General features: G+C 42.4%; 1 protein-coding gene across 1 annotated transcript in view; it reads right to left on the bottom strand.

Moving 5' to 3' along the window:
* Positions 1–24,544, bottom strand: part of TRABD2B (TraB domain containing 2B) — a 262,429-nt gene that overhangs the window by 237,507 nt on the left and 378 nt on the right. Inside the window, exon 2 of the mRNA XM_041421843.1 lies at positions 23,688–24,248. Within this exon, the coding sequence (XP_041277777.1) occupies positions 23,688–24,248 (561 nt within the window). The remainder of the gene's footprint in view (positions 1–23,687; positions 24,249–24,544) is intronic.

Genomic DNA, 24,544 nt, shown 5'->3' with positions numbered 1-24,544 from the left:
ACAGCCGTGCCTTTACCCAGCTGTACTACACACAAGCTGATTCTCGAGCTGAGCCAAGTCATCACTGGCAGATAGAGGGTAGTGGATTTATAAGGATAAGTGATTTGATCCGTTACAACAAACCTTTATGTTCTTTGGCAAATCTTGTGAAAAGACTTATTTAAAAAAAAAAATTGTAATAAATACGGGTATTAAAAAACAAACCCCAGTAAATTGTACTTAGGAGCAATTCTCAGCTATGAAGCTCACTCATCCCTCAGATTACTGGGAGATTTAAGAAAGTGAAACAGTTGTTATCACTTGGTCTGTGGGATTTTGTTGGCTTTTGCAGGCTGATTGCTGTGTTTAAGGTAGAGCTGTTGTGTCAGACTCCCCGTGGGCCAAGAACAATATATTTCAATTATTGACGTCCCAAATGTGTCTTTTTTGAGGGACAGGATATTTTGACAATTTTCAAATACAGAAGAGGCATGGTACCTTGAAGAGCTTAGCAAATCTGGCAGGCAAGCACAGCAGAGGCACTTGGGTGGAAGTGGTTTGAAGATGTGATCTTGTCCACAGTCTCCCCATAGAGAGGGGATATAATTACCACCCATCACCATTCAGAGTGTCCTTCAATAAACAAAATATAGAGAGGCTGAAGTGACTTGCTCTGGGTCATTCAGCACACCAAGAGCAATGATGAACCACTGCTGAAAAGCTGAAGCCCCAGCTAGCACTTGTTCCAAGCCAACTCATACCTCCATCTAAGACAAGACATCCAAGAAAGATTCTCAGATTCTTGGAAGCAGATACTTTCTGAGTTGTCTTATGGGATAATCAGAAGATCTTGTAGCTGTAACTCATTAGATTTTGTATACTCTCCACCTCGTTGGAAGTTTTCTTTCCAAACTGGACTATTATTCCTAATGGTTGCAGAAATCAGCTGTGATAACAAAACAACTTCTAACTTTGTCCCCTTTTAGAAGCTACACTCCAAGAACTGGTTTGCCTAAATAGGTTCCTTACAACCACTGCTCTTCTTCATTGCTTAACATCTGACAGTGACCTTTCTTCTTAGCACAAAACAATTCAGAAAACAAACTCCAGCCCCAAACTCATCCCAGTAATGCCCAGAAGCTCTTGAAATACATCTCAGAACATGAAGCCAAGCCAAATATTGGGCTCCCCATCCCAGACATGCTTTTAAATTGTACAGAACAAAAGCCTTTAATTTATATTTGAGTTTACAATTCTAAGAGCAACAATAAATTAGGCAAATAAACCTGTTGCCCAGGATCAAAAAAGCTCTGAGAGTGCCTAACTGGGAACATGACCAGCAGTTAATCTTCTAATGATCAGCGGAATAGACCACTGAAATACCCCCTGCTCAGAAGAAGTTTTCTTTAGTTTCTTTCCTTCTACCATTTTATTCCTAGCCAAATCACTTACTGAGAGCCTCGTTTTCTCATGGTGCGAGGTCAGTGCAGCTCTGCTCCTCACACTGAGCTACCTCTGTGGAGGAGTCGTGCTCCAAACCTCCACTCAGAGGAGGCTCTGCATGAGCTGCCTGCCCCTTGGAAACTCCTAGCCGAGCACGAATCCCAGCTGTGCTCACACGCGGCAGAAGGAAAACAAAGAATCAGATAAATAACTCCTTTTGTAGAGTTTTGTTTTTCTGCTTTCCCTCCGCATGTGTGTTTCTGTGTGTACATATGCAATCAAGCTGTGACTGTTAGCAGCTGACTTCTGAATTTCCCATCACACAAAGCTGAAACCTGGCAGAGCCTGACTTACCTTAGGAATAGGAAATCAGGAATACTGACAGAACCTGCATATTTGAAGCAACCCATCTAGGGTTACCACAAATCTACCGCGTTAGACTACTGCTAAAATATATAAGAAGCAAATCTTGAGTCAGGATTATACTTTTACTCACACTCCTGTGATGACCTAACATCTTAAAAGTATCTGCCACCCTGAAACAGACAGCCAGTAGCTGAAATGCTGAGAAGCACCTGCACAGTGCCACAACCAGCTCTGTTTCCCAAGGGTAAGTTATCATAAAAAGCATGGTAAGAAAAGTGGAGGAAAAGACAATATTGAGCTAAAAGCAAGTAGGTTTCCCATGAAAAGAATTGGAGTAACTGTAACTGCATTTGCATGTTCAGATGCTGATCTGAGATTGTTTCAGATGCTAAAAGAGCACCAATGAGAGGACACCCAAGAGCAGCAATATTCCCCAGCCTATATAAGGGCTTAGTGGAAACACTGTTCAAACACGTGCAAACCATATCTGTCATTCACTGTTGGTCTTTCTATCCCTTTTTAGGAATGGCTCACTAAGAAGACTGAAGGTGCTGCCCATGTGACTGCTTACCAATTGCAATTACACACCACTAATAACATTCCCTGAATGAGCTCCAGTGCTGTGGATTATACATGGGAGTTTATACCTGCACTTGAGAAGTTACACAGAAATATGTGGCATTGCAAACTCTTTGCCCCTGATGTAAGATGGACAAGATGGGGCTAAGAGCATGCAACCCACAATGAGAACACACAAATTATCGTCCTGAAAACAACAGCTATGACTGTCCATTTTGAAGAGAAGTATTCTGTTTCCTTCACAACCTCTGTCCTGTCCCACTCAGAAGCTCCACATCAAGCAAAGAATGAGTTTCAATGCAGTTCTCCATAATGGCATAGATAAAAAGCATCATCATTAGAAAATGGCAGTTCAAGTGCTTCATTAATGTATCTCTCCCTGTCAGGACTTGGTGGAACAGGACATGTCAAAGGTCAACCAGTCAAATGCAGGGAAGACAAAATCATCATCCTGCAGTGTTGGCTATTCTCTGCTTCAGGTCTGTAGTGAGCATTGGGCAGTATCTAAATCAGAGCATCCCTGCAGGAGCTCCAAGCAGTGACAGGGACCTTCACAAAGACCCAGGCAGCTGCAGATTACAGAAATTACATTTTCTGCTCAACTAGACAATTGGTCCTTGCTGTCCCAAAACCCAGTGTAAAGCCCCAAGAACAACACCATTCTTTCTCCCTGATGTGCCTGCTTTCTAGCTAGCTGGAAAGAAGGGGATTTTTGTCCGGCACAACTCCAAGAAGCCCCTCAGAGCCCTTGCTCCAGCTTCCCCCTGTGTAGTCAATGTACTCAAGCCTTGCAGGTCGGCTCCTGAGTTTGGCCCTTTATGAATAGATCACTATGCTGGCTGCTCCCAGACGTACACAGCCAGTTGTATGTGGTGGAGAATTGTAAGCAAGGGCAGGAATGCTTATTTGGCAGCCTTTCCCAGCCTCTGAGCGTCTACTGACTTCTTTTTTTCTTTCTTTCTTTTTTTTTTATGTCTCTGTCACCTAATTTTTAAGCCGGGTTTTGATCTTCTCTGCCAACATAAATCAGAGAGAGAGTCACTCCAGACTGACATCAAGTGGGCATGTGCAAGATTCAGAGTGCTGTGTCCAACCATCTGCACATCTTGCAGCAGATGGGAGCTGGGATAAGTGACCACACATTTCAACCTGCTGCCTCACCCCTTGGGATCAGCTGGGGGCTGCTCCCTGTCTGTTAAGTCAGCAGCCAGGTGAGAGAAGACAGGTCACTGGTGAAGAAAAGAAACAACTAAGAAGCCCTGCTATTTATATACAACCTGCATGCTCTCACCCACTCTTTCCATATATATTATCTTGCTTCTGCAATTAAAACACATTACTTAAGGAGAATATAATATTTCATGCTGAAGAGTAAATTGGAAAGCTGTGGTTTTCATTTACATGAGTTAAACCCACAAGGGACAGCTGGAATGGCAGTTACAATTAAGCTACCCATTAGGATGCATTAGATGACATTAACCCAAGACCTCTCAGGTCCACCACAAAGCCGTCAGGCTGCAAAGCAGTTTAGGAGCAACCTAGAGCTTTCTGGTGACACTCATGTTCAATGCAAACATTGCAAGGGAGTTATTTTCCCTCTCCGTGACATGGCACATGGTCAGTGTTGCTGCTTCCAGACTACAGGGGCTTGGCACTTCTTTTAAAGCCTTTATAAGGCTGAAATCAAATGCTGCAACAACTCTTTCACTTCAACAGAAAAGTATTCCAGAAATGCTATGCAAACTGCACCAGCAAGCATAGCCAGGCAAGGGTGTAACCAATCAGACTCCATTCCCAAATACTGCTTATTCATCCTTCCCATGCATGGTTGTTAATATTGGAAATTATCCATCTTCCTGGTAAAGAAAGAAATAAAAACATACTGAGGCATCAAGCCACTGAAGTGCTACACAAGCACTACTGCTTTTGCAGTATCTACCATGGCTGCTTATCTAGGCTGTGATTTTTCTCCTGGGATCCAGCTTCATGAGTCGTCAAAGACAGACCATGAAACTCCATTCAAGTATTAAAAGACTCATAGGAAGCTTGAAATGAACTTAAACGGCATAGTGCCTTCAACTCGGAGTACCTCCTGAGATTTCACTCACATAATAACTGAATTATTAACTAAAGAAAGAGTAGCGTGTGGAAAAATGAAGCCCCTTGCTTGTATGTGGCTAGAGTTCTACAGGGATTAGGAAGATATTTAAAAATACCAACTTTTTTTCCAAATGTCTCCTTAGTTATGAGAGGAGACTCGCCAATTGGAGATCATGAATGCTTTCAGGGAAAACAATCACTCACAACTAGATGCATGCAAACTGAGACATGTTTGAAGTCCCAGAGACCTGACCCAGTCTCGCTTGCATCACACTACCTTATCCTCTTGAAATCACCAGCAAGCTCCTGTTTGTAAAGCTGCAGAAAATCAGTCATAGCTTTTCACAAAAATGCTGAGTTGTCCATGTCAAGAAAATTATAGAAAGTCAGGCTATGGGCAGGAGGGGGAGAGGGTCAGAAAAAGAGAGCATTGTTTATGGAACATGAAAAGCTCCAGCGACACAATATATGGAATTCGGAGGGAAACAGGCCCTCCTTTCTTTCTCTACAATTCAAATAATTCCAATGGCAGACTGGATATTCCCCAAAACGAGTTAAAAAAGCACAGGGCTGTCAAAGCAATTTAGAAAGGGAAAGCTGAAGTAAACATGGTGACTTTTTTTTAAGTCTTAATGTTTGGAAGACCTGAATGTTACCCTACCTAATGAATAGAAAGAAGTAATAGCTGGATACGCAGCCCAGTGCAAGAAGACTGCTTGGGCATTTACAGAAAATGTGTGGGAGTACCCCTAGAAAAAATCTCAGCTCAAGCATGACAACACACACACCTAAGTCTAACCCTATCTAGGTGGTTCTAGGTTCTGATTATGGAAAAAAAAATCCTTATGAAGTCCTACTACTGACTTGGATTGTTGTCTTCAGTAATGAGACTCCTACTTAACCAGGATATTTTTTTAAATCAGCAAAGCAGACAAACAGTTTTTATTGCTTTCATGCTTCTGCATTCATGAAGGTGTGGATTTATCATTAAAAGTCATACTTTCCATAACTCTATTCTTCTTGCTACTGCTTTACCTCTTTACTCCTGCTCCAAGTAGGAACTAACCCCTGAATTTGAGGGACTCTTTGGTCCTTCTAATTTCAGGCAAAGCCTTGTGCAAAGCAGATGTAGGACACTATTCTCCTTTGCTATGGAAAGATGGTTTCCAGCATTTTTCATGATTCAGTTTTCACTAAGAAAAGGAGAGGTAACACTATTTCCACCTACCTATCATTTTTATTTATGTGTATATACATGAAATTGTGATTAGATTATGGTAAGTACAATCTTGAATAATTGGATCTAAACACATAAGATTAATGTAATCACAAGACCTCTATTCAGCTGGGTCTAGAGCAATTACACCCAGTAAAACTGCTTGGTTTATATATAAACTTTATTTCTCTAAAGGCTTCTGTTCTTTGAAATATCATTTTCACAGAGTTTGTATCAAACACAAGAAAGGCTGCACACTGTTAATTCTGAGAGATAGTGAATTCTAGGTCTTGCTCACTTACCATTAGAAAGACTTACTGCCTGGTGAGCAATCTCACCAGGATTCAACTCGTTTAAATTTCTACATTAATGGATGATCTGAACCCTAAAAAAGTCAGTCTGTCTTTCTCTTGCACAAAGCTTATCATCTAACTCACTCTGGACTGGAGTATTTGAAGGAATGGGGTTTACTTTATTACTTTTCTGAATTGACTAGTGTGGTTTTCACTGAGAAGCTGAGAATCCCAGCAACAAACTTCATCAATGTAGTCTGAGCTGCCTGCTGTACTTCTTACAGAATGGGAGTATAAACTAGAGTATGGGAATCTAGGAACTAACCAACAATTCCTTTCATCTTGGAATAGAAAATTTCCTTCGATAGTTTTAATTATACTCAGGCAGACAACATGTTGCTGTTGGATTTGGGGGGTAATTCCACTTTAGAACAGATTTGCTTAATTGTTTCCATCAGAGGAGAACTTAAAAATATTTCTAGCTTTTAATTAGCAGGTTGGCAGCCTCACTCTTAACTTTTTCTCAAATAACTCTGGATGTTGAGGCTTAGAATAAATTAATTTGACATGAGCATGATGCGCTCTGTAGAGCTCCTGACAGCCACGAGGTGTCTCTAGGAACTGTCCCAGAAGGGGTGTGAATCCTGGTTAACCACAAGACAAAACCTGAAATTCATTCTCTGCAGAAGCCTGTTTTTTGTCTGCAGTTGTAAAAACTTTCTTTAATAAATGACTCCTAAAAGAGAGAGCATGATCTTGTCTATCAAATAACTGCACAGTACTAGAACCAGAGAAAATACATTTACAGAGTCGAAGAATGGTAAAACAAGGGTGTACATCTGGAAGCAGTAAAGGAAAACCTTAAATATGTTAGGAAAAAGTTCCAAGAGTGGAAGTCACTTAGACAAAGGAATACGTTGCTAGTTGAGAATGCATGAGGCAACGATAGAAAGAGGTGCTTCAGAGATGAATTTTGAATTTTATCTTAACAACACTATTTGGCTGTGTCATCAAGAGCATTAAAACCCATGCTGATTCTCAGAACTTGAAATCTCATAATCCAAAACCTACATCTGCATTCGAGCAGCAGCAAAGCACACAGCAAATGCTCTCTGCACAGAGCAAGTGGTCAGGACCTAGAATGCTGCTGAAATAGAGGAAACAGAGCCTTGGTCAGGGAGAGGTCATTGTCCTGATAGTCACTGTGTCCAAGGAATTAGCCAACATGGACTTTACTGACTGAATATCTTAAATATTACTCTGCACTGACCAGTCAAACAGAAACAGGCATAACAGAATGGGAACGGATACAGAAATTGTTTAGAACAAAACAGCAAAGCCAAACAAGAATTGCAAGCAGGAGGTTAAACTTTTGACTCGAAAGCTGAACTAGGCAGCTCATCTCCTTAGTGATAGAAAGAGGACATTTCTTAGGAGAAAAGAAAAAGATGAAGCCTCAAAATCCAAACCATGACCACCTCTTCTGACTGTCTCCTCAAGTGAAAGGGTAAATTGGTTGTCTGGTGATGTCTGAGCTACAAAGAATGAAGTCCTGGAGCTGCAAGAGATGCAAACCCAGTATTTATATGACAGCTTATGTGGCCTCCATGTATGTGATTTTTATTTTTATTTGTGAAATTAACTGAAAGATAAGACAATCCAAGAGAGATCTCTTTGATGAAATGTTGAGGTGAAACTGCCATGTCCTGCCTCCCATGTCATTCAACTGTACTTCAAGAACTTCAATGACCATGCACAGCATGACATTACTGATGTGAGCAGAGACCTGACCTGCTGCAAATCAGATGTAATTACATATTAAGTAAGCTGTAAATGCTATTACTCTCCTGACATCTCTAAAGAATTTTCTATATTCAACAGAGGTAAAATCACCCTATTTCAAACAACCTTCCAGTCAGGCATCCTGGAGCTATGTTAGAGAGCTCCCCCAAATTGGCACAGGAGGACTTTCTTCTTCCTTGGCAAGTTTATCCAAAGCTGCTACAAGATTTACATTTCCATTGCTATCTACAGTTCCGTGAGGAAAAACAATAATATCAATAAAAATTTACAAATTCAGCCTCTTCTATCTTTAATGTGTTGTTACGCACCAATAGCACAAAAATCTCCAATTGGGTCACTCACCAGATTGTTGTTTTACTGATGAGACTGATGGGTTTTTCTAACTTCTCTTTAAATTTGAAATTGAGATATTTCAAGGAATGTTTCTTTCCTCAAATACAAAAAAAAATTACATGAGCACTGTTTCTGTTAAAAAAAAAGGCATTTTCAAAAAATAAATAGCTCTAATATCTTGCCCATCTTGCACACAGAGAACTGAAACACAAAAGGCTACGTCAGGATTGTCTCTGAGAGCCCAGAAAACTCCTGCCTCCTCCTAATAGAGCTCTCCTGATAAGCTTGGAATAGTGCACGTAGAGCTCATGGAGTCCAGCTGGCCTAGAATGCTTCATGGATCATGGACAGGTATATCCCAGATACAGAGAATGAGCACAAGAAATACTGAGGGGCTGCTGCTATTTCAGAGCCTCAAATACCCACCAATGCTTTGTCTCATCCCACAAAATTTTCAGACACTTCAAGTTTATTCTCCCTGGACTCTGCATACTCCAGGCTGCATCCAGCTGCTGCTGAAGGGGCTGTGCAGGGTGTACTGCACATCAGGCAGAGCAGCCACAGGAGGTGACAGGAGTCTGGCACAACTGTCCCTGTTTTCCATTCCCTCTGCCCTTGCACCCCACCCCTACATGTTGAACTGCCACTCAAGTCCTTGCCTTGAGCTGGCTGCTCTCCACTGCAGCAGATCCCAGTGGTAATAATCCCATTGTGCCATGGATGTTTGGAGGCACCATGTGATGAGAGACACCAGCAGTGTGTAAGGCACAGCCCAAAAGGAACCTCAGTGGGGCTCACTGGCCACACCAAATGCCAGCCTCTGCCTAGTGCAGGAGGCTCCCAAGAAAGGACTAAAGTTTGAGCAAATACAAGTCAGCTTAAAACACCTCGTTCACTGCAATCCTCTGTATTAGACTTGGACAACCCTTTGCTCCTCAGAAAGCGCTCAGAAAGCATCATGAGTTACACATCAAATGCACAAGGCACGTGGGGGTCAACATTACTGTCTTCTCTCAAACCAGGGGTCCTATTCAGGGCTGCCTGCTGGGTGAACCTGGGCACCCCTGAGTAATATAAGCTCTTGTGAAAAGGAGGAGAACTGGACAACCAAGGACATACTCTTCCACTGATCCCAAATGTGGTGGGGAATTCAGAGGGCTTCAGGCAGGAGGAAAGGTGCATTTGATGAAATAAAACCAGTATTTTTACTGTTTTGATAAGCACAATGGATGATAAAAGATCTTGGAAGGCATTAACTCTACTTCACACTGGAGTGCTGTTAAAACCAGCATGGCAAGAGACTATAACCCTGTAAACATATGTTGTGTATTAGATTTTGATCTGGCAGCTTGCCTTAATTTTGTTTTTTTAAGACTGCAGCTAGTTCCAAATACACTTCCATGTTTGTGTTCCAGCAAATGAGCAAAAGGCAGAATGCTTGAGCGACAGGGACAAAAGAATGCACTGGACTATTAAGTTCATTCTTTTTAAAAAAGCCTCCATTAGTATTAGAGGCACATTAGAAAGAGGATGACAAAAATATCAGCAAATTCTTTTTTCTATCCCTTTCTCCAAGCTTTTTGTTTTTTTCTGGTGTACACTTCACAGCTACTGAGAACTGTAATGATTTTAGTCTCTTCTATCTGAACTATCACTAGGGACAGAAGTGACAAAAGGCACCTTTCCAGACAATTTTGTGACTCCCAACTCAACACCAAAAAAGCATCCTCTGAATAGAAATTAGCCTGGGTCCCTGTAGGTGCAGACGAAGAAATTCTTCCGAGAGGCGTTTCAGTCTGCTCCGGAGAGTTCCAGCTCATATAAACAAACACTGCTACAAGAGGCAAAGTTGATATGGATTTATGCAAGGAATGCATAGACTGAATAAGCAATTTGATAATTAATGGAGTTGACAGGCACTTTCGAATAGTACTCAAGTATGTGCAGACTGAATGGTTTTATATACAAGCTGAACCAAAGACAGTATTAATTTTTAACCCATTTTATACCTGATCACTCAGACGAAGGAAACACATGCATTTTTTTTCTCTTGGGTATTAGTTTTGACCTCCCAAAGCATGACTATTGGGACATAAATCCTTTGCACTTAGTAGTATTGCACACAACAGACCCGTAGATGTCATGTACAAGATGATTTTTTTCTTAAAGACTGTTTGAAGAATGAACTTTCCGGACACTGATTACTTCTTTTATGTCCCACAGCTTAAATGCAGCAGTTTTACTCTTAACAAAGAGCTGAGAGCTTAGTTGCATGAGTTCAGGGAATTTCTGAAGAGCCCCTCATGATTAAAAGAAAATTTCTTTTATTACTGGCTTCCAAGCAAGCCAAACCACTGCTCCTACAAGCCCAGCTGCAGAAACGAAAGATGCTTAGTAAAGTCTCGAGCAAAGCACGGTCCCACCTGGCAGGAGATGATGATAATTTATTGTGCATGGAAGACATTGTGACATTTTGAACTGCACAGGGAGAATGGAGCAGTAATGTAACTGCTCCCACACAGGAATGAGATACTCAATGTTTTCTCAGTCTGGAACAGGTTCAGGGATGATGCCTTGATCTGTTTCACAACTTCACCACTCTCAGGATCAGGAAACAAGCTTCTAATACATTTGGTTTATGTTCTCACGCCCTAGACAACAAAATTAGCTTCTAAAGGTTGTGTCCACAGAAACTACCTATAGAAACAAGATTTGGTCAGTCTTTCCTTACCCCACACTCTTCTTCTCCTTTAGTGACAAAATCAAAAGGAGGATGAGGCAGTTTCAGTTCAAAACTGGGCAGAAAGACAACCAAGAAAACCACTTTCTAGGGCCTCCATAAAGGCATTGCAAGATAAGAAGGGACTACTTGGAAACACATTGTCTCTAGTCATTGAAGCTGTAGGTAATTGGAAAATACCTATTGAATGACCCCCGTTGTCCACCAAAAGGTAGATGAACTGTCAAATGGAGCTAGATTTGAGGTGCTTCAGGCCCATTATTCTGTCCAGCTCAACAGCAAACGCATAGGAAAGCATATATTAAATATATCCTCTGTTAAAAGCCTTGTAGATAGGGCAGAATTCTGGCAGCCTGCTGGGAACCCAGCAATAACTCAACTTGCTACGACTGCTCAAACATCCAATGACACAGTGCTGCCTTCTAAGTGCCCCCCACTCCAACTCCGGCTGCAGCTGCCTTTGAAGAAAGGTGCAATGCCTTCTGCATAGATGTACATGCCGAATAAAGTCTTTTAAAGCACGTGAGAAAGAAAACTGTCATCAAAATGTACCAGGCAATTACGGGTTGAAGGTTGAACTATTATTGCTTCATGCCCTCCCATTCCCCTCCCCTCCAGGGCGGGAAGAAAGGGGGAGGATTATTCATTTGTATTCAGGCACTTCATTAATGTTTATAAGAGAATCCAAACACGCAAGCAAAACAAGGACGAAACACTCGCGCCAGACGTGTGATGCGATAAATGTCACTGGAGCAAATATTTAGATCTGTTTACAGAGAGGCCTATTAAGTCCTTTTTGAAAAGCTGTGCAGTGTTGTGGCTTGGTTTCTGCCTAGCAGCTCCAGCGTAAACACATGGAAGATGGCTAAGTCTCTCTCTCTCATTTTGTTATGACATCTGGAAACCTAAGGAGGTTGGGAGAAGCCAACTGGCTGCCCTATTGCAATGTCTAGCTAGAGGGTCTGCCTGTTGAATGATAGCAGGACATGCAAAGTGGAACCGCTGAGTTCTCCAGCCTGTGCCAAAATCAGTGGATTTTCAACACAACAATCCCTCAACAAAGGTTGTTGCAACACACAAGCCCTTGGTTCATTGCTAATGATGTAAGTCTATGCTCTCTGCCACTTTTCAAGACCACTTGCATTTGAGAAAATCAATTCCTTTAGGGGCTAAAATAGCAAAGAGGGGTGGAGCCATTCTATTCATCAGGGATGAAGATGTGCCCCATAGTCCCTTGCCCAAAGAGTTATAAGTTCTGGAGCTCACATCAGCCTGGACTTCTCCAGATGTCCCCTTCACATCACCATCTCATCAATTCTAGCCCCTCCACGTACAAATACTTATTTTTCTAAGAGCACTAAATAAGTTGAAAGGTGTAAGAGAAATTTATGGATGGAAAAATTATTGTCTTAGCCCCAGATGAAGTAATGTAATTGGGCCTCTGAAGTGATGCCTCAGTTTCCAACACGTAAGGCCTACAGGTATAAAATTGTCTGTCTTGTGTATACAAAGACTCAGGGTTCTTTATACACATGCCCAGCTTGCTTCCCTTCTGTTTGGAAGGAATGGTGCTCAGGCCACACAGATGTACAGGACTCTGCAGAATGACCTCAAGTGGTGCTGGCTGAATAGAAACACTTTTAGTTTTCCTTCTGACATAGTGAGTTTAGTTCACTTTTTTTCATGGCATCAAAAAATCAACATGAAATCACAAGTAACTCTACTCAGTCTGGTTTTTAAGCCTATCAAAATCACAAATAAATTAGAAGAATATTGACTAACATTTCTTTTCCCCCTTATTCTCTTAATAAATTATTTGTCTACATTAAACTCCTTTCTGCATAAACCAGCAGGAAAGATATCTTGCCTGGTTTCAAGAGATACAGTTTTGGGTTCCTAGTACAAGGACTGACTTGTTTGATTTGTTTTAGTGGGAACTACACTGAGCTTTGCTTCAGAGAACAGAGGAACCAGGTGCCAAGTCTTCTGGGATTCTCCCATAGTTATATCCCAAGCTATACCCTCAGGTCTAAGCACTCTTGGGAAAACACACCTCTTCCTTCCCTGACTGATAATGGTGGATTATTGATGTGACAACTTCTTGTTCTCTTAAAAAGTGTAAGAAGGCTGTGATACTTCATGTTTTAGAAGAACAGAAAAATTCATGTGACCACTCAGCTGAACCATAAATAAACATTGGTTGTCCCTACTGTGTAACAGGGATTAATCTTTTCAGACTTAAGCATCCAAGAGAATTTTTTTTACTGCTGAAGTTTTCCTTTCTACTTAGTGTCCCTGATTAATTCTTGCAGAAAATGTGTGACAGCTTAGTGGCTTGGTCTCAAACCATGGTCCCTTCCATAATGCTACATTCAGCTGTTATTCTCTGCTTTTGCTGTGTTATACTGCTCTTAATACACCAGACTCATCAGGAGTGCCAGGCCTCAAAACATTGTCAGTAGCATGCCAAACATCCACAGGGAAAAGAGAGAAATCCCTACCCCTGCTCTTGTTCAGCTCTACCTCCTGCTTTGGAGCTAACCCTTGGGTTATTTACGTTGCGTGACCTTGAGATAAATGGCATTTGGCAGGCCGCTGGATGACTTTGTGTTTCAAATCAAACATTCTCAGTTTCTCCCACACTGACAATGGGAATAATTCCTGAATGCTTTTTTGAGGGTGGTTCTTCGTTCTTCCCATCTCACTGCCTGCCATGGAGCTCTTTGGTAGCTCTGTCAGGGTTGATGAACTTTAGCTTGACTTTCTCGTTACACTCAAGTATCAAATGGTGTGTGTGGTTTTCTTCTGTGGTTTGGTGTGTGTGTGTATGTATTTTCTCTTTGTCCCAGAGTGTCTGCACTGCTGGAATTAGAGCTACAATTGTTCTATATATATAGCAAAGATCCCTTGAATGATCTGCCAAAGGCTTTATCTGTGAACAATCTTTGTCTGTACTTGCTTTGCCGTTAACCAGTTTTGACTGTACTCCATAATGGCTGGAGTTGCTTTGCCTTAACTGATATGTATCAAAGAGAACTGCTAAAATTAACTGCTCATGAACTGTGTCCAGGATGTTAGATTAACTCATGTGGAATCCTTCAGTGAACAAACTGATTTATGATGTGTTATGACATTGTTATTTGATGTGTTGCACAACAACTCAATTTTAAAAAATGAAGAGTACTCCATTAATAAGAGATAAATCTTTCCAGTGTAATTCAAATGAATCTGCAACAACTTTAGAGAGAGTGTGATAAGGGATCTTGCGTGGGTTTAGTGATTGTGATATCTTAGGAATATCTTCCACTGGGATCTCTTTGTCAGTAATAACAAAACCCATCCAAAATATGCCAAAATACAACACCTTTTGGGAGATTTTAGTTCTTTGTACTTCCTAAAATACAAAAGGGTACTACTACAAGTGATTCCCAACAACTAATACTTCCAGCTTTGAGAATGTTCAAGTGCATCAAAGATGCTTGCTTTCCACTTCAGAGCCATGCTGTAGCCCCTACAGGGTACATCCATTCCAAGCTTATCCAGCCACAGTTAACACACAGCAAGTGCTCAGAGCAGTCAGTTTCATTTTCAGGAAATAAGCCCATCTTTATACATTTAGATATAAATTGAGTATGTTTTTAAAGCAAGCACTATTTCATAACTGGAACATGAACCAGTGCAAATGCTGACCTTAAATTACAAAGTTCCTAGAGTGTGTTTCAGATGACTACATGTTAAAGGCTCAGATCTCTCTGGATATGCAGCTTCAACAAAAATTCTTTTGAAAGCGAGCTTGAGTTATACACTGTACAGTATGTCTCATTTCACAGCCAAGCCACTCAAAATTAATAAAGAAAATCCTCTCTGGCCTCACACAATTAGCTGGGTAAAAAGCTGGCCAGTGTCAATCTACAGGCAGGGACAAGCTGATCCATAAAGCTGGACAGTGTTTCATGCCTGCAAAGGCCTGTTGCCTCGAGCCTCTCAACTTCAACCTGGTCTCATGGACTAAGGAGGTATTTTCTCATTGGTATTCTGGTACTGGAAAGGTGAAATGCTGAAGGAGCTGAACTGCATCCCAGTTGTTTGAAGGCTAAGCCATTTAAGAATTGATTTGGCCATAACTTTGTATTAGAAAACTTGACTTTGCTCACTTCTGGGTGTTAGTGAGTTATCTGCTCCAACAGGTAGACAATGAGCTTTTTTGAGAAAGTTCTTTCTAGCTTTTTCCTGTCTTAATCAGGAAATTCATTAATAAAAAGAAGGGCTTTTCGTATCATTAACTCTTATGAAAACAACATTTAAGGCCCTTTTTGCACGCTTGCACCTCCCCTGCCTCTGTGATATCCCAAAAATGAAGAATTACCTCAGCTTGAAAGCAAACTACAAGTTAGCATCCCATTTGACTCCCAGTACGTCAGGACCAGTTCCTCTCATGGTTTAGGGCTTAGCATTTTCACAAGTGCTGTGATGATTTTTGATTCAGTGTGTTTTAGAATCAACAAGATACATCCCATCACACTTCCTTCCGGCATAACATTTATCTCAGTAATCATTTCTAAAACTGTAAATCAATCACATGCCAGGAACACAAAGACCTTCAAAAATTTGGGCATGTTTCTCAAATCACCCTTTTGCCCTCTCCCTCTCTGCTGACTCTGCAAACTCCTGCACTGTGAGCATTTGGTCTCACATTTAAATAAATATTCCCCATCACTATTATGCTGTCACCTGTAATAGGAAAAGGCTGCAAGAAATCAAAGGAGAGCTAAATTTGTGCAGTGGCAGAAAGCGTACAGAGAATAATCAGTCTTCATTGTGATTGTTAACAAAAGTGAGGGAGCCTAATGGAGACCTTGGATTTAGTACAGTTCTAAAATATTGAGGGGATACTTTCAAGACACAGAACCGCGTACTTGAAAGAAATACTTTTCCTGTGTTCCTCATAACTTGACTTTTATTAAAATGGAAAGAGGTTAGAAAATAACTGTAAGATTTGTTTCCTTTTTCTCATTCCTTGGCTCACTAAGGAAGTCTGATGAATATTGCTTTGCTCTATGAAGGCAGCTTCTTCTCTGTTTTATGTATTGGAGATATCTGTGTCTCCCAACAAGTGCCCCAATGGAAGAGTTAGGGTAGAAGCAGCAAGTAAGTTCAATTAAATCTGGGGGAAATATAAAGCATTTGTTGCTATTTCCTTAATTATGTTGACACAGCTAACAGTTAACTGCCTATAACTGAATTCCTATCTTTTTGCCCCATCTTAACTAACTCCCATTTTGCAGGCATACCTAAGCATAAAGAACCTCTGGACTGGAATTCATGTGGAAGGCTCCATAACTTCCACACTAACTGAGCACAGTAAAAGAATATATCAGATTTGTTTCTTTTTCTTTTTTTACAATCCTTTCTGTGTGTGCTACTAGGAGTTTCTGGGGATGGTTCTATGTTTTCCCTGGCTTCAAGGGACTCTGGAATGGGTACAACACACAGGATTCAGTCTGTCACTTCTAATACTGCTACCCACCTGCATGGGCTGCAGTCCTGATTTTGAGGAAGTCAGGAATAAAACTCACTTTTGCCATCTTCAAGACTCTTCAACCCCTCAGCATTGTTGCAGTGCCTGGACAGAGGTGATCAGCAGTGGTCCACTGATAATAAATCTAATTACAATATTTCAGGGATGATGATTTCTTCAGGCCTAACTGGCCTATGGGAGTCTATGCATGATGAGAAATGGAGTGTCCAGGACTATGCTAAATGGCTCTCAGAGTAGAAAATCTTGGGTCTTTGATCTCATTCAAACTAAAAATATTTTTCTAATGAGCCTCCTCAAGCCATACAACATCCATTTCAAAATGCTGAGCACATGGTTCTAATTTAAAGTTTTTACCAACTTTCATTTATATTGTGCTAGAAGTCCTGAAATGACTTGCACCCGAAGCTCTAAAATATTGGAAATCTAAATGTGAATGACTGGTGTTGGAATAACTAGTGATAAAAGCAACAGACATGAGTGTGAATTCCTGCTTGAACTTCTGACAGGTATTAACCAGGTCACTTTTCATTCTCTATGCCTTTAAATGACAATTAGATCCAATAAACAGCAACAATTATACAAGGTAGCTCTATTGTTCACTTGAGCACCAGAAAAAGCAAATTCATGGAGGTGTTGAGACACCATAACTACCAGCTGTTCTGATGGATACAGCCAGTCTTACAGTTTAGTTACATGTCTGTTCGCACTCTGCACAGGGCATAGTTTTGCTCCAATTCCAGCCCAAGATCTGAGGTATTAAGTTCAAATACTGAAATCTGCAGTTTTAAGCTCTGCAGGCACCAGTTTAATTTCTGGTGTCTCAAGTGAGATGGAAACTATAATGCTTTTGGGGTTTCAGAAGGAGTATTAAGTTCAAAAATTGTTGCAATGTTCAGAAAAAATGTCTTAGTAATTGCTACCTAGAAATAATTTGAGAGCTTCACAAAGAAAATTTTGTCATCAACTCACAGTGCTTTCTGCAGATTTTAAGTACAGTGGCATCGAGTATCTCTACTGGTTGTCTACTTGGAAGAGGGATTTGGGAAAGTGTGAGAACACAAGGTAGATATGTTTCCTTGCAAAATGGGGCTCTTCTAACACTGACCTGTGAAAGTTAAAACCAATGAAGTTTCTGAAACACCAGTCATTGCTGAAAATCTCCATTTTTGTGCTATAGCCTAAATACTGTCCTCTGAGGATGCCAGCTTACAGTCATTCATCTAAGCAGGGAACCTCACTAACAAGACCAAAGGATGAAAGAAAACACACAAAGTTCCCATGGCTCAAGCAGTAACACTGTGATTTCTTCTGCCTTTTACCTGTCTAATCAACTCCTAATGACAGTGAAAAGATTAATAAGGGTTTGCAGTGTAAAGCATAGCACAGGGGAAACCTGTTATATTACAGTATGTCCCTCTGAAGTCCCTAAATATGCTTTGCCAGGAGCCCTGCCACTGATCTCTCTGCAGGAGTGCAAGGTGAGTGAGTGCCCTTGTTTAAGAACACTTCTGGCCTTTGCAATCCAGGAACCTCTGACTCGCCGAAATGATGTGGGCTGCCTTTATAACGTGGATTGCTACTCACTAGGGAGCTGAGGGGAGGCTGTTAAAGACTTTCTGAGGACTGTAGGTTGCACTATACTTCAAGTGGAGGATTTTAAGGTCAATGGTTCATTCTGTTTATAAGCAAAGCACTCTGGGCCTGGAGGAGGATCCTGACTGCTGCTGCAACAGCATCACAAAGTGACAGCAAATAACAAACAGATTGAAAATCATCACTGTGAAAATACCACTTACTAAACAGGGGCTAAGCCAGTACCTACTGGGTTAGCAGCTCTGAGGTGGCAAACACACACAGGAAAAAATGGCACAATTCTGCTATTTGACTTCTACACACCGGTAAAGTTAAGTTGCCCCAGGTACAGTAAGGACTCCCTTGAGTGTCTGCCAAACTCTTTTCCAGGGATTTTTCCCTTTCAAGACCCATCTTAAAAAGATGTAATTCCAACCTAATACCAATCACAGGCAGCAACCAATTTTGCAAACAAATCAACCAACAGAATCCGCCAGACCTGCTCGTGGGAGGCAGGCACACCTGCCTTGGACTTGGATGTTACCAAGGAGGGGTGAAGGATCAGAGAGAAAGGAAGGGCTCACACCCGACCTGTTGTACAAACATTTCTGGCAGTTACATACACAATAAATAAAACAGATAAATTGCCAGCTGCCCCTTGAGCCATCATTAGTGACTGGCTGTTTTCTTAATAGGCATCAAATGCCTGGGTGAGCTTTCCAAGGGGCTGTGGGGCAGGAGCACGCAGTCACTGGCTGTACAGAGCAACACCTACATGTGGGTACAGCTATAAAACCTCAGCTGCTGATCCCTTCAGTTGCTAGAGCCACTACTGTAGTTTTAATACTTGCATTGTTTCATCCTCAACAGCTCCCCTGGTGAAGACATAAAGCAGTTCCCACTAGTATTTAAAGGGAATTAAGTGGAAGGATTTCTATTTCTGCTGTATGAATTTCTACCCCGAGGTTAATTTTGCTGGGGGATTTTTTACCCTGGGGCATAAGAGGGTGAAGGGAGTGATAGTTTAACAAAAGACAGCAAGCTGAAAACTATGTGCACTATGTATAGCTATGTGAAATCAAACCCTTTAACAACATTTCTTTCAAAACATTCAGCAATCAAAACAGGTAATGCTGTTTTTGATGACTCCTGCTCTCTTCACAAAGCCTGAAATTCTATAAAAGCAAGAAGGTGCCATTTCTACTAGACAAAATGCATTTTTATTTCAAATATTAAAAAAAAAAGTAATCAGTAATACTCCCTCATATAAACTATACAGACTATCAAAAGTCAGCTAGCTCTGAAATTGAACCCTTTAATTCAGTTCAGAAAACTTGAGCCCAGATCTTTCATTAGGACAAATAAGTAAATATCTCTTGAAGTCAGTTACACTGGTCCTGTCAGCTTGGAGAATCCCAGCTTTGTGATCACAGAAATATTTAGTTTTTCAAGGGGACAGGGCAGATTGAATAGAGATTCCAGGATGTGGCCCTACCTACATATTACTGTGAATATTACTGTTTTGCCACTGAAGATCCAGCTTCGAGGCTGCAGAGCTGTCGGTGACCAAACATGATGGACCACCCATCGGCCTTTTATTAACCAGCACTTGTTCCCCCCTCTAATCCTATCACCAGAGTAATCAAAGCTGCCATGTCCCAGGGTTTGATGGAACAGCAGGACCTGGGAAATGAAGACTGATTTTGTTAACAAAGTCATTCCTGCCCCATGAATGCTGCCTCATTGGTAGAAAGCGGGGAGATGAGGTTTATTTGTGCAGAGAATGAGGCGGCAAAGAAATGAAAGGGGGAGAATGGTGAAGTGTGAAGTTTAATCTGGCACAGTCTGAGGTTTCTTTCTTTGAGGCCGTCTCTGATCCAATCAACACTGGTTTGATATTTAACATCTCCCCCTGCAGTTAGAAATGATACCAGCCGGAGGAGACCAGAGTCAGAGCTTCCCAAACAGCCAAAGGGGAGAGAAGGGAGTGCTGGCAGCTCCTCACCAGCCTGACAGCTTCCCCACCAACAGGCTGGCAGGAAGCTGGACCCTGATACAAAATTTCCCCTACTAACCTTGCGATTTAGGGCATCTGTCATGAGCTGAATGCAGACTGTCCCTGAGGAGAGCAAGTTTGGGATGGATGGGAAAGGGATTTTAGTTCTAATGGGAAGGAAGAGCTATGAACACCATCTGGCAGGAACAGGATCAAACACAAGCAAGAGATGCCACCCACCTCCCCAGGGAACAGCAGTTTGGGTAGAGGAGTAAGACCTTCCCCTTGCTGACTGTACAGACCTTCAGTGGGGACACACTGCCATCACTCCAGGATGACGGGGGTCCCATGGCAGCCCTGGGGCATCAGGGAAGATGCACCAGACCTGAGCAGCTGCATCACAATTCTCCTTACTCCAGCAACAGCCTGGGGAAAGCTTCCCATCATAGGCTCACATGAGGGTCCCAAAGAGGAGAGAGAGAGCTTAGCGCTATTCCCAGCTGGCCTGCAGACAACACAGGGATGAGTCCTGTAGTGGCTGCAGTGCCTCTGCCTGGATTCCACAAGAAGGCCTGGAATGTCATCTGCCCCTCACCAGTTCTCAGCCCTGGCCAACTTGATTTTGCCCTTTTCTGGCCACTCACTCTCCACATAAACATCAGTGCTGTCAGACAGACTTGTCTGCTTCCTCTTCTTCACTTGCCTCAGCTCTTTCTGTCCCACCTTCCATGAAAACCCTGAAACTTCAAATACCAAGGAGCAGTAAAATTTCAACCTGACCCAAACCTGCTACAAACTCCTCTGCACCCAGGCTCCCAACACTGCCTTCTGCTGGGATTCAGACACCTTGACACCAGCTCAGCCATACCCAGGGCCCGGACTTTGAGTGACCAGCAGCTGCCAGAGTCCCAGGAGGTGGGATAACACTTCCCCCCAGGATCCAAGCAGGAGAGCGGCCGGTCAGCAGGAGGCAGAAGGCCGGGACTGATGTGGAAAAGCAGCAGGAAACACTGTGCAAGGGTTTCAAGGGGAACAGAGCATCAAACTACAAAGTTTCGGGGTTTACAATAGAAAACAATGCTCCCTGCCCTACCTGCAGGAGCTGGCTCTCCAGGAAGCAGCTAATTATATGAGCCACCTTAATCTTTTTATCCGGCTAAGACAATCAACATTTCAAAGCCACGCGGAGAACGTTTCAAAGATCGTTCCTGGTCAAAAATGCAAGTGTATCCACTTTCTTTCAGAGCAGATCAAAACCAACTACCACACCGGGACCACTCCTAGATTTCCTCCTCCTCACAGTATCAGATTAACAGATTTGGTGTATGTAGTCAGATTAAATATTTGCAGTAGCACAAAGCTGCCTTTGAGGAGAAGAAGTAGGGAAAAAAAGCTTTTTTTGTATTTTTTTTTTAATTTGCTTAGGGCAAAAATACTGGACTTTGGGGATGTGGGAAACAAAAGCATTGACATGATTCAGCAAGGCACAGTCCTAAAACCTGAATTCTGAATGCAGAAATAACGTGCAGTGTTCCTGTAACAGTAATGCTGAAAACAGGTAAAAAACCGCTGATGCCCTTAGCAGATTTGGGACTATAATTTATCACAGATGTTCTCATCAAACTGTGCAAACACCCTGCGAGACAAAAGCTGCTCAATTTCTGATTTCCATTTTAGTGGGTTTTAATTACGTGTTGCTTAAGGAAGGCTCCAAGACCTGGAATTGGGAGGTAAAACCTTGCAATAGTAATCCACTCCACTAAATTAGCACAGTAATACACCAAGCAGTAGGACTGCCAGACGGTGTGATAACATTACAAATTACTATTGTTAAACAACTAGCCAGGTGTCAGGATGCATGGAAATCTAGAGGAAGCAAGAAAATAAATATCTGGTTTGTTTTGTTTAATTTTGTCTCCTGTTGTTCTGGTGGCCTTGTTCCCAGAAAAAGCTTCAATCTAGGAAAATTCCTCCTGAACATTGATCTATTTCAGCAACTTTGTCAATTCTCTCTAACAATTAAAATGAAATGTATTCTTTTAATCAGCACAAATGTTTTGCATAAATGACTGTCCTTTGCTTGCCAATAGCAGTAATACCTTTACTGTTCTTTTTTAGATTATTTTTGGAGCAAAATGAATGGGAAATTTTTGTTTCTATTTAAAAGTTGGACAGAGAAACAATTATGGTTAAGGGCAGCAGTGAGTTTTGTACTCTGTCCCTTTTCCTTTCTCTGTTGCTCACTCTCTCTGAAAAGAAAAAAAATGTAGTATGATTCACATTTAAAAGGCTTCCAAGTGGTACATTTTTAACCAGGTGCTTTCATGTGCTTGATTGTAACTGCCATTTATGATCTAATACAACCAAACAGTATAGGATGTCTGGAATGGTTAATTATTTTTACTTCACCTTAAAGAAGGGGCTCAAGAGAGAGGATAGGCACTTAACCTTTCAGACAGAATAGTGCAAAACGAATTCCTTTATTTGTATGTGTGTTAAATAATGCAAAGGTCCTGAGAGGCTTTCTTTTAATTATTTTTGTTGATAAACAAGAAAATACATTCAAAAGTGTATGGAACAAGTCTTCTCTGAAGGCTGTATGCAGAGTTAAGACTCCTAGCTGAAAAATCGGATGAACCAAATATTAGTGAAAGCCAGACTTTTTTCCCTTCAAATAGCTCCTGCTGGACTTCAGGGGAGCAGGGGGGTGAAGGCACTCTAAGGACATTTTAATCACACCTAAGATTAGTCCTTTAATCCTTATTCCCCCACATCACCAAGAATTTTTTTGGTCAAAGTAGGACAGTAAGATAAGGTTGGAAATAGACCGATCCAAAACTAATGACGAAAAGCAGGTTAAAAATGAAATATCATAGCAGTAACTGACACCATCTTAAATCTCCCCCGGATTATTTGTTGTCTTCCACACACATTCATTTCCTCAATTTCTAGTAAATCTCATTTCACATAAACAGTTCCGCAAAGCAAAGTCAATAGCTGTTACTGTGTTCCTCATTAATCCACTGAAATGAAATAGATCTCATGGCTTAGTATTTGGCTGTTTAAAGCTAAATCCATTGAAAGAATTCCTGGCTCCAGTTACACCAATAACTTTTGTTTCTTAACCTACATCCTTTTCTGTTTGCTGAAATTTACCTGCTCTAAAATGAAATAAACCCATGTATATTGCACACTCATTTTCCCCCAGTACAAGGGCAACATGAGCCACTTTGTTTTGACCCAGAGTGACCACTAAAAAGACAACTGACAGTTTGCATGCACTTAAATCAATCTGAACAATGTGGAAATTTCTATTTTCATTGTTCATGCTTCATCCTCTTCCTGACAAGTACCACAGAGCTGCTTTACTTCAAAACAAACAAACAAACAAAAAAATCACTTTTTACCCAGCTCCGGCACAGGATGGGAAGCATGTAAGTTTCCCTCACAAGTGGCAGGCAAGCAGACACACACATTCACACCCTGGACATTTGCCTCTCAAATAAATTATACACGTGATACACACGCACTCGCCACGCACATCACGGGGTTTCTGCAGGCAGCACAGATTGGCATGATGGAGAACAGCCCAGCACAAAAGCTGCTGAGGCCCACGAGTGACCACCCTGCTGCAGAAGCTTGGGGTTCACCCCCATCAACTGATGAAAGTGCACGGAGAATACCCCCCACATCCTGGGATAAGACACGAGGCCCAGAAGCCTCCTTACCTGGGAGAAGTTGAGCCCATTCAGAGGGTGACACTGCTCCTCCACCCGCTCCACCGCACCGGTCTTCTTCTTCATCCTCTCTGCCTCCTGGGCGAGGTAGAGATCGAGCACCGGCACTCCTCTGGAGCGGATGTCCGTCTCTGTCAAGGAGTTCACCATGAGCATCACCCAGACGGGCCTCTTGCGCTCCCAGTTCCCGGCGATGGCGTTGAAGAGGTAGTCGGCATAGAGCCCTTTGCCCCGCTGATCCGGGGTCATCCAGTGAGGCAGCATCAGCTTGATGTAGTCCAGGTGGCGCTTGAGGCGGCGGTACAGCTCCCGGGGCAGCACGTCCTGCAGGTTCTCCCCGTGGGGCAGCATCTGGCAGCTGGCCAGCCCCGAGATGGTGTAGGGGTCCGTGAGGTCCAGCTCGAAGTAGACGCTGGAGCTGGCGTGGAAGGCGGCCTTGGAGTTGTCGGGGATGAAGTCCCAAACTCGCGTGTAGGGCACGTGGATGGTGCCGAACAGATAAGCGGGGGGGTCACGGCGAATGGTCCAGAGGAAGGAGTTGAGCTCTCCTTGCTGCGGGGAAGACAAGAGGGGCTGGTCAGTGATGGAGGGGCACAAAGGAAGGAGACAGTGATGCCACCCTCAGGGCTGCCCGCAGGGCAGGATCCTGGAGCGGGCTTCCCTCTTCCCCTTCTCCTCGCATCATCCCCACGCGGGCTCGCAGCGAGCAAAGCCCACGGGCACCATGAGGGCCGCGTGGGGCTGGGTCCCGCCGTGACCCCCCGCTCGCCGCGGGGGACACAGCCCCGGGCCCCTCCGCGGGGGACGCGGGCAGCGCCGCCACACCTGTGGGGGCCACGCGCGCCCGC

This window comes from Onychostruthus taczanowskii, unplaced genomic scaffold, assembly GCF_017590055.1.
Source record: "Onychostruthus taczanowskii isolate IOZ18803 unplaced genomic scaffold, ASM1759005v1 scaffold7, whole genome shotgun sequence".
In the NCBI taxonomy this organism is placed as follows: domain Eukaryota; kingdom Metazoa; phylum Chordata; class Aves; order Passeriformes; family Passeridae; genus Onychostruthus; species Onychostruthus taczanowskii.
Note: the sequence above shows the minus strand (reverse complement) of the source record. Positions and strands in the feature narration are given on the sequence as shown.